This window comes from Aplidium turbinatum, chromosome 13 (assembly GCF_918807975.1).
Source record: "Aplidium turbinatum chromosome 13, kaAplTurb1.1, whole genome shotgun sequence".
NCBI lineage: Eukaryota > Metazoa > Chordata > Ascidiacea > Aplousobranchia > Polyclinidae > Aplidium > Aplidium turbinatum.
In genome coordinates, this window is record NC_137484.1 from 22,939,401 (window position 1) to 22,954,111 (window position 14,711).

At 37.9% G+C, this 14,711-nt stretch overlaps 1 protein-coding gene across 1 annotated transcript; it reads right to left on the bottom strand.

Annotated features, from left to right (window-relative positions):
* Window positions 1-105: 105 nt before the first annotated feature.
* Window positions 106-7,778, bottom strand: LOC145781610 (uncharacterized). Its single transcript, XM_082593282.1, has 11 exons — window positions 7,505-7,778; window positions 6,784-6,867; window positions 6,162-6,355; window positions 5,776-5,853; window positions 5,392-5,503; window positions 4,648-4,772; window positions 3,906-3,988; window positions 3,304-3,407; window positions 2,625-2,672; window positions 1,530-1,925; window positions 106-803 (listed from the first exon to the last, which is right to left on the bottom strand). Exons 1-11 carry the CDS (start codon window positions 7,743-7,745, stop codon window positions 775-777), a joined length of 1,494 nt encoding a protein of 497 aa, XP_082449408.1. The 5' UTR covers window positions 7,746-7,778; the 3' UTR covers window positions 106-774.
* Window positions 7,779-14,711: the final 6,933 nt, after the last annotated feature.

Consider the following 14,711-nt stretch of genomic DNA (forward strand, 5'->3'; position numbering starts at 1 on the left):
TCGCTCTTTATTGTTTTTGTATATTTTCTCTAATCAATCATCTCCTCAATTGAAATGATAGCCACAATGTAAATACACTTATCTGTTCTCAGTAAACTACCCAGGCAACAAATCAACCGTTTTTAATCGAGTAAACTTCGTGTTAGCCAAACACAAACTTTTCAAACACTTCTGGTACTGGTAATTTACCGTCTTTTTCAAATATATAAACGTCTGCAGACGTTTGTTCAGTGTATAAAAAGTGATAATATTGCTAGTTTACGTGAATGATTAATGTTATGTTGCAATTGCGAGTTGTGACCATTTGAGCTACTCATTAAATGTGCCGCGATTAAAAATTCATTGTTACAAATTATCGTTTTCTTTTACGTCCGTCTGTAGCGCTGCCATTTGAAAACATAAGAAAACTGACTGAGTCCTTCTAAGCATTGGTTAGAAGGTATTGCGCTTGACGCGGGCTGTGTGCGCCGCAAACTAAATGCAAAAGGTGGCAGATGTTTTATTATAAAACAACGGTAAATGGTGGCCCGATGGGTCCCAGGTCCCACTATGTACATTATTTGCCCATACGGACAATCTCCCTTGCCACCGAACACAACACGACTTTCTGTGACGAGCTTAGTGTTTGGTAAAAAAGTTCTCACGAGATTAAGATACTTCCGGTCATGTGACCGCACTTCGGTGCGAATGAGGGAGCGGTAAAATGGCGGCTGGCTGCGGTACATCTCAAAGTCTTTCGGTGGCAATGGCAGTGAGCACGGAATGATGAAATCATCAGGTTTCAGCAGCCGGAGGGACAGGATCTGTTAAAATAATAATGGTCGAGAGGTTATGACGTAACAGTCCATAGACCTATGGCGTCATAAGATACCTGAATAGCCCCTACAAGTGATAAGCTCGAAGGTTGATTTGATTGATTCAATAAAAGATTCGTGCTTGGCGATGACGATTAAAACATTACAGAGACACCTCAGCTACAACCGCAGGCCAGATTGCCTGCTGTGAAATCAGGATTTGCTTAAAAACATATTTAACTTAGAAACACAAACGAGGAATCCGCTGTAGCTGTGGAAACGTTAACCTCCTTCCAGGAAAAAATCCTTTTTCAATTCAGGTCAGCTATTTAACATTGCTGCAAAACTTGTTAAACCGAAACTTTGGGTGGACTTTTCAAACTGGCCAATCTATGTCAGTGGTTGTTAAAAAAACCAAAAACGATTTTGTCTTCTCACAAATACTTTATAATAAAGCTTGGGTTTCATCATTTTAGGCTGCATACTGCATAGCCGAGTGGTGAGAGCCCTGCTTCGATATTCGAAAGGGCGCCTGTTCGACACTGCTCAAGAGCATGCGGCTGTGTCTTTGGCAGGACACTTAAAGGCATGCCTGAAGGTGGACAGGAAGATTGGCTTCCTTGCTTTCCCGTTCTCTTAATCGAAACCTTCAACCCCCGGGTACAAGCCCATATACGAAAATCACTGCCTGTTGAGGCAATTCAACTTTTAATTATGAAGCAAAAATGTCCTCACCTTCAATTACGTCAGCAGTGGTGGGTTTTGACAGCATGTCATCGGGTTCGATTCCTGCTGGGGCTGAGTCTTCAGGCGGAGGTTTTGTTCGCGACTCATCTGCAGCCAATAAATTGTTCGTTTTTGCGTCATTACCGTCGCGCTGCGGAGTCCCAGTTTCATCAGAAAATCCATATTCTCCTCTGCTGGATATGTCCGCTAAATCTTCCTCATCCAAGTTCTCCTCTTCAACTGGGAGAGGTTTCTTCTGGACAGCGTTTGGGAGTTCTTCTTCGAGAAGAGGAGCATCTCGAATTTCATCTATTTCATCAAAGCCGTAGTTTCCTCTGCTCTGTATGTCCGCATCATCCTCTTCTTCATCAAGCTCTTCCTCATACTCAAGACCCTCTTCATTTTCTGGTTGAAAAAAAATCAAGTTTTTGCAAAGAGAAAAACTAACGATACAAATACGTTTCCTATAAACTGTGCATGGATTTGTATCAGGAGTAATTTTTGTGATAAAACACTAAGAATGGGATGTACCAGCAATGGATTATTTAAATCTGCTGATTAAGCAACTTAGAAGTGCAGCCGATACAAAGCCATGCACGGTGCGAAAGAAATCATCCATCTCCGAGATAAAGGTTGACTGTCATTTGCTTCCACAAGGCACGTTCTTCCGCTATTCTTTTTGCTTATTCGATGCTTGACAAGGCAGTCATTGTATCCCAAAATTAAAAAAAAACAATTAGCGAAAGGAAAAAATTATACGGTTTTGAAACAGCAGTGTTTCGTCATAGGGAAACTTTCCATCATTCAACCGGTGCAATTTGTGGCCAATTGCACATGAGAAAAGTCTTAGATATGGTTTCCGGTGTCAAACATTTGTGCTTTCACTTCTAGCGCTACATTTTAGTTTCGCTTTTAGCAGCACGATCGTTATTTATTTCACAAGTATTTATTTCACAGTAGATAAAAACGATCTGGTTTAGCCTGATGGTTATCAGTCACTTGTGAATCCTGCAGCATTTAACTAAAGTTGTTTATGACCAAAACTTCTTGACGACTCTTGCAAGCCCAAAGACTATGACGGACTTCGTTTCACAAACCACTTACCATCATCGTCAAATTGTTCGTGCTTGCTTGTGCTTGGGGCTTCTTTGCCTGCAATGGAAGACCAGTCACCGATAAACAACTAAAACCTTCAGTAGCGAAACATGATTACAACAGAAACTAAACGTTTCTGCAACTGAGAGATGTCCTACTTTTTACGTTTTACTGAAACATTTCAGATTTATTATGTGAATATTGGATAAACAGGCGGTGGAATGGCGCAACGGATAAGGCGTTCGCTTTCCAACCATGCAATCCTGGTTCGACTCCCGCCTTATGCTGGTTGTTGACAAACACCGCTCACCTATACCCAGGGTGTAATAAATTGGGTGGGCGTAATTGCTGAAGTAAATGCGGCCGAGAGAAAGGAACTGGCCACCCTACTCTCGTTAGTGCCGATGGCTCAGTATAATGAGAACCTTATCTTCTCATGCCCCGATGCTTGGATTCAAGTATGGGACTCACCTTTACTTTTATTGGATAAACATTGCTACCATCGCATTAGGACTTTCAATTTGTTTGTCATCACTTTTTTATAAGATTTTCTCCACTGCATAAGTCAAACCAACAAATGGCTTTAAAAACAAAACTACGATAAATGACCAGAAAGTTGACTCTGCAAACTCTCTCCGAGATTACTCAGGGATCCCAGATGTGAGAATTAAACCGCTTCATGACCCACCTAGAGCTGGCGGCCTTCGATATTCCTTCCATTCCTCTGCTTCGCTGCTCACATACTCCACATCATCATCCTCATCAACATAGACGGGTTCATCCTCATCATCACTGAGAATTAGCAAACTTTGACAAGTAATCTTGTGATATCACTAACGGATGATTGAACACAGGGGGATAAGGTTGAAGAAACCCAGCCAGTAAATCATTCCTTTTTGCAATGATAGTTTGCAGACGTCCAAACAACGTTAAAGTTATTTCAACATTTTAACAGGTAAGGGAACGTTCAAATATTACGTAACGCTTTTTTTCCGAATTTTTGACCCCCCCCTCCCCCATGTAACGCCAACGTAACGCTTTTTTCAATCCCCCCCTCCCCCATGTAACGCTTTTTCACTACGAATTCAGCACAAAAAACTACCATTTCGTACTCGAAAGCGTTACGTAACGTTTTGCTTGAACCCCCTCTTAACAGGTAAGGTCTGAAACAAGCATAGTCATCGTTATGCATGTCTTGCTAAACGTATAAAAACGTTGTATCGATGTGAACATGACAATTAAGTTACTCTAGAGTCGAAGTGGTATTTGTAGTTTTGTACTCTTCATTACCTCTCTTCAGAACTGATGACTTCACCGTTTTCCTTCATCAAATAACTTTGCAGGGGATTTGGCCATAATTCTTCTTTAATGATCTAGGAGAGTGACAAAAACATCTTGGTTGGAAAAACAGTGAGTTTTGACTTGCGTAGCAGGAGGAAGAAAAACTCTGATTCACGCCAAGTGCTCAGCATCATTGTCGTGATGCCACATTGTGCAGCAACTGCTGACAACCACTCATCGATGAGGACGGTTTAAAAGTTACAAGAGTTTTCACATAATTTATTAATTAGTGAAGACATCAATATTTCATCTGTCAAGGCGCACCAAAAGGGGATAATGACAATATATATTTTTGTTTTCAAATATCAATTAATGTCAAACAAAACGCACTGAGAATGGCGGATTTTTCACCTCGTAAAACTATTGGATTATCATGCTGAGAATTTGCGAATATTTTTATACAGCTTTACTGCTTTAGTTCACTGCACCGGTACAGTAACCACTGACCAGCGATGTGTTTTACGGAGGTTTATACAACACTGGTAACTTTTGATTTGGTACACGGACCAACAACATATCTAATAGTTTTATCAGAAATGAACGTAACCAGATATGATTTATTCAAAAGCGTAGGTGATTAAGAACGTGCGTGGTCAAAATAATTTTACTTTTCGATGTGGACATGTCAGAGTTCCGTTCAGCAACAACGTGAAAAAAACTTTCGCCACCACAAACAACCCTCAGGCCTCACCTCGGCAATGTCATCAGTCGATGCATCTTCCTGGGGACAGAACCAGCTGAAGAAGCTCGATGTCTTTTTCGTCAGATCCATACCAGGGTGCCACTCTATCCGGGTGCACTCGCAAGAGGGTGAGTCTGGTTAAACCAACCACACAAACTTATAAAACATTGATCGCAAATGCAGGATCACAACATTATGGCGCGGCCGACTTGACGCGAAACAATTGAGGGAGACCGACCTGTCGCACCAGGAGACCATTTGGTGCTTGTATTTTCTTGTTTCAAATATAGAGTGTATTAGATACTTTTGTGCAACAAGTGTCTAGTGAAAACGAATTGTGATGGGAACTCAACATTGGTAAACAAAACTATTTGCACAAAGAAATTTATGTCCACTGGATGAAATAGGACTCGAATCAAATAGTCTCGCAGTGAAATCTCCACGCGGCAGGTCGGCCGCGCTAGAATGTTGTGAATCCTACAAATGTAATCAGGGTTTCAATTATTAAAAATTTTAAACTAAATCTGGTAGCTGACCCAAAAGTTCCATTTATTAAAGTGTAGGCTTAAAATTAACTCTATTCTACAATACCGTATTACAAATATATAACACAGCTAGGAACAATATGATAAGAAATATAATACTGTATCAATAAACTCGGATTATTAAAACAAACAGATGGAAATCATGCAATAAACTTCAAGGTGTGTCCCACATTTGTTTAACAAAATAAACCAAACATGAGCTTCTTACCATGCCAGGGCAAGTGGTATTCTTTTGTTATTGAGGGATTTGAAAACCAAGCGTTTTTGGCAAATGTAAACTTTAATCGATATCCTGAGCGACTGTCATCAAAATCGTCAATCTGTAAACATCAGCAATCAGTCAAATTGTTACACTACAGAGATAGCAAATTATATCAGTTTAGAAAAGTTCGTCATTTAAATAAAAATTAAAGTGAGATGATGTTGAAGAACCAACAATGAAAATTTTAAAGGAGTGTTTGCCACTTAAATGCAACAGAATGCTTAATATAAAAGTTAATAAATTGTGAGGCTAAAAATCACAAAACTACACTTATCCAACCATGATTGCTCTGGTTGTTTCATGCAAATCTTTCTATTAAAGCAACTGTACCTGTAAACTAGTCATATATTTGAGGCATTTAATATCTTCTTTAGTAAGAACACGTTTCAATTGAGGATGTCTAGAAAACTGAAAAGAAATAGCTTTTATTGACAAACTTTTATATATACAGCTTCAAAAGCCAAAAATCACAGACAAACAATAGTTGAAAGTCATTCTTTGACATCTTACACTGCAGTGATATTTAACGACTCTACTACTGACTTGCAAGTTAGCAAATTGACAAAATTAAAATGTTTACATCACTGATCACTTGAGTAATTAAATATCGATGGCTAAACGCTGACAATAAACCAAGTTTTATTTCCACACCTTAATGTGCTGCCTGCTAACAAATAATTTTTAAACAGGAATTAAATGATTCAAAACCATCATACCACTGTAGCCCAGAAGTTTGGAATTTTATCAATGCATTTATTTCTTCTTGTGAAAACGGGTTGTCTCAATTTATTGTATTTTTGCTCCACTTTTAAGATTTCATCATTAGCTTTCTTGTTTAAGACTTCAATGTCCGATTGACAATCATCGATGTCAGCTAAGTTGGCTTGGATGAAATCGTCAAGGTCTGAAGCTACAATACAAATGGCAACTTTTTAGTTTCATGCAAAACCCGGTTCTAGCTTAAGGAGGTAGATCTAAAACTTCCAGTTTGAACACATCAGTAACTGGAAGTGAAACAAACCTTTTGTGTAGATATTTAATAGAAGTATTCCTTTTACTAAAAATTATGAATTTCGGAAAAAAACTGAATGAAAATATGCCAGATCAATGAGCTCTACATAGGCTGGCACTAATCAGTAACTTTAACACAAGTGGACTTCATCTACAAAACAAAATTCTTTTCAGGCAAAGAACAATACTATTTAGTCACACAATACACAACAACAAAGTCACAATACAAACTGCAGTTCAAAATTTCATTAAACCTGCATAGCCTAAAACTTCGGTTCAACTTTACAGGTAACACTTAAAAAACATATACCACCAAACAAAACTCACATTCCTCCATTTCACCAATTAGATTCTCATCTGTTGGAGGAGCATATTCAGCAGCTCCTTCCTCCTCATCACCAAAATCAATGTCTGGAAAGAAAAAAAATTTATGACTACTAGAATATTACAAGCAACAATAAATATAATATATTACATATAATGTAAAAATTTATTTTTAAAGCAACACCATAAAAAGTATATATATATACCCAGAGAGTAAAAGTTGCCATTTTTACATCATTTCAACGTCGCCAGTTGTTGACAAAATGTAAAAATGGCAACTTTTGCTGTTTGAGTATATCATATGCACGACATTCTTGCAGTGATAAACAGCAACAGCATTACAGTCACAGCATTACATTACAAAATACAAGCATGAACAATAATTAGAGTGCATTCTTATTGTGAAAAGCCTTTCCAGGTGTAAAGAGTTAGTTTTGCTGTGATTGATTTTCTTCCATGATTATATTGCAGCTATGTTCAATACACTAGCGCTTAGTGACTAAGCTATATTTTACTGCAACTAAGTGCATTGTATATACATATTTAGAAAATGGCTACATTTATAACTCCATCACCAGAGTAATTTCTATACGAAATGGCATTGTAAATGCAATCACTTTGATGTAGTTACAGTACATGTAAGCTACAGTAAGTTAATGAAAGTTTAATACAAATTTATTGTTGAGAAAAGATATTAACACAAAAAAAAATTGAAGTTGAATACCCTCATCTTGCTCTTCATCTTCCTCATCTTCAAAATCTTCATTTCCTTCATCTTCTAATGCAGCTGCATCATCATCTTCATCCTCCTCTTCTAAACTGTCATTAGGTACATAGTCATCAACTTTTATAAACTTTGCAGGCACAGCATCAATACCATCGTCAACTTCTGCTGGCCGCGATCGATTTGCCTTTGAATCAAACAAATTCTCTGCATCGCCACCAGGACCAGGTGAATCTGACATGTTATAATTTTATCAACTTTTTTTAAGTATGTGACTCCTAAGAAAAAAACAAAAATGTCAACTGCCCCCAAGAGAAAACCGTTTTTATTATATAATGTTAATCTACCATCTACTCTAATATTAATCACCAGACTTGTAGCACAATTTGATCGCTTTACCATCAGTTGTCTAGGCTACAAACAGCTGAATGCTGAAAAGCAGCAATGAAAACTCGCTTAATGCAAAATTGTATATTTTAGGCGTAATAAAAAAGTTAAATGAGATGATTTCCTGTAATAACTTCACCCCTATGACCTTTCACCCCTATGACCGAAGAAAAAAACAATGATTATAAACATTTGTTGACTTTCTTTACAAGTACAGTAGCTGCCGGTATCTAAGCTAATCAATGAAGTTCATAAAAATATCGATACCATAGGCTACTAAAACTGATCATCTATATTCTGTTGTCTCATGTGGCACCACACAACCACCATGGTCATGAAGTACCTAACTTTTCATTGCTGAAGCAGATTGTGTTTCAGGCTTGACAGAAGAATAGGCAATTTTGCCTTATACACTTTTACAAAATTGACTTGCACTTTTTTATGATTTATCAATCCTAAAGCTTTTTTGTAACCTGCAAAAAGTTCAAAATTAATATAAACTGGGAAGAAAAATATTTTCCAACTGCAACTTAAACGCATGTTAAATCAACAAAATGAAGACGCAGTCTGTGCCACGTAAAGTTTTTTTTTTTATTCTTCGCACATTTCAACTGAGCAACTTCGAATCGAAAACAGTCGCCATTTGCTAAGCAAATATAGAATATTCACATTGGTTCAAACATTAAATGTTGATAATGATTTTTAAAGGACTTTTGTTTAGTTCAGTTTGTTTTTATTTGTGATCATGACAGTAAAAGTAACATAACACATTAACACAAGTCTAGAATAAGGTAAACTTTGTTTAAATGTTATTTTCAACAAAAATGATTTTATTTTGTGACTATTGTGGCAACATGCTATAATCTAAAACAAGGCTTCCCAAACTTTTTTACTCGCGACCCCTTTTAATCTCCTAAAATTTTTCGCGACCCCTTACGATTAAAAACGACCAACAGTGCAAAATTTACATTTGTGATATTTATTGAAAAGCTTAGATCAAACGAAAACCTAAAATAATTTACCGGCACTCAGTTCAGTTTGGTTTTATTTATTTCTGACCATCACAACGAAGCCTATGGATAGCCTACTTGGTAGCCTACTAGATACAAAACAAAAAAGCAAACACATTTATTTAGTAATAAAATTAGTTTGCGTTCTTCTGGTGACTATATACTAGGTTACCTCGTGATGTTAAAGATGATAACTAGCTTTAGACATTTATTTAGTGTGATGAGTATGACTGCTTTCTGCCATAAATCAAGTCCAATCGTGGCTTAGTGTTTGTTAATGCAGGTCTCAAGGCGGTTTTGATGTTGCGTAAGAGTGAGAATATTTCAGATAAATTATTTTGAAATTTTTGTTTCCAGATGTTCAAATTTTTGATGAACGCATCAATTTTACATTTCAACGCAAAATATTGATGTTTTTTCCTTGGAGAGACAAATTAAATTCGTTCAGTTTTTCAAGCAAATCTGACATTTGGCATAATTCTAAAAGCTAGATGCGAAAATGGTGGACTATATAAGACTGAATTTTATTCTGTGGGAAAAATCACGATTTCAATTTTCAACGTTAATTGGCTAGCCATTTTAAAGCTTTGACTTTTGAAAGCCACCTCACTTCACGACGCGGTAAGAGTTTTTAACTCCGATTCTATTTTACTTCATAAATTTTCAAAAATAGGCTACGGGCAGCCTATTGATCGAGTGCGCGAATCTTAATAAAAGTTAATAACTGCCACAGCACAGGGGCGGATCCAGGTATTAACGTTAGGGGGGGCGATGTCATTGACATTCAGGCAAGCGATCAGCCTGGCATAAACAACGACGGAGGTCTCCCCTAGAAATTTAGGTTGAATTTAGTGCGTTCTGAGAGCATTTCGAACACAAATTATGAGAAATTCTATAACTTAAAAAACCCTCAACAATGCTGTTTTGTTTAACAAAGGGAGGGGTAAAGAGCTGATGAGCCTGAACAACCTAGCCGCATTTATAGTTGAGACTGAAGATTTCACTCTTGATTGTTTCACAGCAATTTAAAAATTGACCACGGAAAGATAATAACAAGTAATTCTGTCTTCCCAATGTCGCAGCATAATATTGATACGGTAGCCTACAGACATTGAGGTTGTTATAGGCTTAGGCTACTGTATAACTTCGAGGTTTTATTCCTCTGACAAGTTTTGAATTGTTTTAAGAGCAATGAGGAAAGGTTATGCATACATTCAACATAATGAGCAACAAAAGTGGGGGCCAGATCAAAATACTGGGTCATGCTCTACCCCCAGTAGAATCGCCACTATAGGTTAGGCTATAGCTTTCGATTGTAAATTTTTATTTTGGACCACCGAAACACTACAATTTGTACATTAAAACTACAGAATGGCAGTTAAACATAGTTAAATGACAACCAAAGGATATAGTCCTCCTTAAAACGTGTCACGCACTGTCGCTGCACCAGACAAATAAAGAAACCAACAATAACAGAAACAACTATTTCTGTTTACTTCACAAATAAAACGAAAATAAAAAAGCTACTTTGCCGGCACGGGTAATACTAACAGATGTCGTACCTTTGACTACAACACAAAGTCAAGTTTGCGGTTTCTATTGTTGGCAAATCGATTTGTCACGGAGTCTAGGTCAATTAAAATATCCCGATGCTGGTATAGTAAGACCAATCCATTAAGTCTTTCCTCGCCGATGTTGTTCCTCAGCCAGGTTTTCAACGACCGAAGAGATGAAAAGCTTCTTTCGGCTGATGCTACGCTGACTGGCAAGGTTAATAGTAGTTTTAGAAGAGAGTGTACGATTGTGTACACATCTTAATCACACTGTTGTAAAGCTTCTTCCGCAGTCATCGGTAAGACTGCAGCAGTCGCCGGGACAATTATATTTGCCCACATCTTCCATAGTTAGATCTCTGATTATTTTTATTTTGTAATGTATACAATATATATTTGCGTTCAACTCCGACACCGTTCCATGTCAAATAAGCTATGACACCACACGGGTGTGGCAGACTTGATGACCAGTTCGGTCCTTCTGCCACTCCCATCATCGTCAGCAAACATTAAAACAACTTAGTTCACATTGTAATCTTGTATTGTTTTTTCCACATGTGCTGTTGATGCAAATAAAAGAACTTCTCTCTCTTCTCTCTGAACATAGAGCAAATTCCACACTATATATATATGACGTAACAAGCCGTTGTAGGCATTGCAAATGACTTTTGTCAATGCTATCGGGTCGATACTTGAGCAATTTCGTAGTAGCAATGATGTTAGGCGACAAGATGCTAAAGTCTCATTGAAAAAAATTGAACTTTGCTGTTTCTTGATGTAATTTCAAGATAGAATTCCAATGGTTTTAGTCCCACGTCTGACCGCCAAAGTCGCCAATAACCTACTCTGTTAACCAATTTATCTCGGCTTAGGGATTTATCGCTGTGCTCTAGAGTGCTGGCAAAATGTTTAGAAACTTTTAAAATTTTAGTAATTTCGTTCGGTGATTAGACTCTGTGACGAAATAATAGCCTTATAGGCAGTGGTGAATTTCCAGAAGATTAGCTGCCGGAACGTTAGTTTTTTACTTTCCAAATGCGCTATAAGGTGCCGTAGAAGAGATTCAGAAATATGCCCTTATGAGACTTTGAAACAACACACTTGATGTAGCCTACGTAAAACGTTGGTAAAGTAAGTAGGCTATCATGGTCCATAGATGATAAGCGTTGTTCAACGCAAATATTCGTATTTTAGTGAAACAAAAATACAAGTTATAGCCTACAATTTTTTAAGACATTTATTGAATTCATAACCATAAATCCTCGGGCGACTTCGGGTCTCAATTGCCGAGTTACGTCCCTGGCGCAAACAGGATCCAACACACTTTGCTGGTTAAAACTTTCTCAGTGGAGGACCGTCCATTCGTATAAAGTGTAAACTTGAAACAGTTACATACTGTAGTGTGTAGAGAAGCCCGGTCAGATGTCAGTATGAGGTTCATTTGTGAAAATCCGCGTTCACACTTGCTCGATAAAATTGGAAGGGATTTTAGTGATGTTATCAAATTTTGAAGATGCTGGGATCTTCTTTTCGTAGTTTTATATTCGCGAAGTCCTCTCACAGCTTCGCGGTCATCCATTGTAAGCGCAATCTCTTTGCCACTTCAATGATTTCGTTTTCTCCGTGTGTCATTACTGTGTCCTCTGGCCAAGTAGTTGAATCAAGTATTTGCAGCTGTTAATAAATGACGAGTCTGTTGAATTCAACAAACGATCTTGGATGGAATTTTCTAAGTGATGATAGAAGATGATGCGGGAATTGATTGGCGGGCTATTTCTGCAATTGTTTACATGCAATTCCACACCTTTGAACGCTAAGTTTTCTTCAGCATCCATGGCAATGCGATAATGTCGTCCGGGTTCGTTCCTACGTGTTTCAAATAATTTTGCAAGATTATTAATTTTGTTATCTGCATCCCAAATAGTTCATGCTCTGTTTCGCAGTTCGAGGTTTATGCTACTTCGGATAATTCTTGCGAGGATTCGTACATCAAAGCCAAGTCCAACACAAAATCCGTGGATGTTATCTTCGACAAGAGTCCTTGATATTTCGCACGTTTCCGAGAATCTCTTGTGTCGCTACTAGCTCTCTTTTTGGAGTGTTCGACAAGTGCTGGGAAATCATTCCAGACAGCATTAACTGTGCGAACACTCGAGGCTACCCAACGTGTGTCCAGTACCCTTCCGATTTTCAACAACTGCACTTTAACAGCCGCTGCACAATGCACATTCACCCAATTCCCTGCTATTTAGGAGAAGCGTGGTAAAGGCTATAGCGCTTGTCCATAAAGATCGAAATCGATACGCATAACTGACTGATTTTACATCACGAACCGATAGTTCTAATCTACAGTATGGTTTGCACAATATCACACCACAATGTCTGGGAATTCATCACGAAGCAATTTTGCTGCACCATTTTTGCGACCTATCATCACAGCCGCGCCATCACATACAGCACCAATCAAACACGAATATAAAAATGTTGTAGACATGTTATATTATCTTAGGCAGCTCTTCAAGAAATCAAAGATGCCATTCGCCGTAAGACTAGCGAGCTCAACAAGATCTACAAATACATTCACAGTTTCGCTTCCGTCAAGACTGGTACGAAGATATATTATCAGAGTGGATACGCGATTTAACGTGTTCGACTCATCAAGAATTATGGATATACTTTTACTGAACAGGGCAAAGCATAATAAGAGTATAAAATATTTGAGCTTCCGGAACGCCGTTCCGGAGAAGTCAATTTTTTGATCGAGCTTCTGGAGCGGCGCTCCGGACCGCTCCGGCTGAAATCCAGCCCTGCTTATAGGCCTACTATGTTATTATTATACGCTACCTTAGCCTAACCTAATCTTTGAACAATGAACATAGCGAAAAACTTATTCAGCATTGCTTTCGATATGTTGTTTTCCAAATCGTATGCATATAAATAAAGAATGAACTACTTTCTTAGATTTTAGGGGGGGCGATCGCCCCAATCACCCCCCTCTGGATCCGCCCCTGCCACAGCATCTCGCACAGAAGTGTTAATATGCAGTAGCCTACCTTGTGAAAATTGGTTTCTGCTACCCCTGAAGTTAGTTACCTACGCGACCCCTTGGGGGGTCGCGATCCCCAGTTGGGAAGCCCTCAAAAGTGCATTGATGTATATGTAATGCAACAAACAGATGGAAATAGCAAAAAAGCCATGAAGTCATCGAGTTAGCTCCTCTCATTTTGGTAAATCTTGCCAAAACGAAGTCGTGTTGTGTTGTTTAGTGATGCAGGTCGTAGAACGAGTCTCCTTTCGAGCGTAATTAAAATAGAGCAAAATCCCGAAAGTGGATTAAGCTGTTTTTTGCAGCGTTTTTCGGCTTGTAATTTCACATGTATTCGTAACATTTAGGCTAATGTGTATTTTTTTCTTCCGTTTTGTAAACTTTTTTTCGCTAGCTTTACCACATTTTATTCACCTGAGCGATAGGCCTATTGGGCATGCATAGGAATGAAAATTTTTTTATGTCCCAAAAAACTAACAAATGATACTCCAAAATAAACATTAGTTAATTAACAATTTAATTGATAAGTTCCAATTTAGTCGAGATAAGTAATGAAGTGAAAATGCTATCGGTGAAGATGGGGACTCCTCAGACAAATTTCGAAGTTTTAACCTGCTAAAAGGCTACACAAGACTAGGCTTACAAACTTTCAAGAAATAAATTATTGAAATCCTTAACTTAAATAGTAGACTAACTAAAATTTTCAACCAAAATTTCTACTCCCATTCAGATTTCATTTGATGAATTTGGTCTTCATAAAAAGTGTGCATCTTCATAAAAAACACACTGCTCTTAAAAAGTGACCAAAACAGATTGTAGGCCTTTTTTCAAAATTGTCTGGAGAAAATTTCAATTTTTTTTCAATTTTACGTTTCTTTTCAATTTTACGTTTCTTTTCAATTTTTTTTTCACGTTTCTTTTCAATTTTATTATTTTAGATTTAGGGGGTGGGGGCCCGAGGTAGTGCTCACACGGCCTTGCGCTGGGGATCTGGTGTTCGGCGTATCACTTTTTGCTGAATTGAGGTTCAGTTACGCAAAAACGTATGCAATTATTGTTTAAACTTTATAGTAAACGCATCGATGCATACATGATGATGCTGATGTAAGATGCATAAACTCTTAGGCTGAGTCAGGGGTTAGTTTTAATCACAACCAGCCCCAGTGAAGCATCTGAAGTATAAAAGTTTGTCCATCTACACTCTACAGGCA

Excerpts from the sequence above, each read along its gene's own strand:
- LOC145781610 (XM_082593282.1), bottom strand. The coding sequence starts at position 7,745 with ATGTCAGATTCACCTGGTCCTGGTGGCGATGCAGAGAATTTGTTTGAT. Across the intron at positions 6,868-7,504 it reads AGATGAAGAGCAAGATGAGG|ACATTGATTTTGGTGATGAG; the intron begins GTATTCAACTTC and ends TTTTCTTTCCAG. Across the intron at positions 6,356-6,783 it reads AATTGGTGAAATGGAGGAAT|CTTCAGACCTTGACGATTTC; the intron begins GTGAGTTTTGTT and ends TTTGTATTGTAG.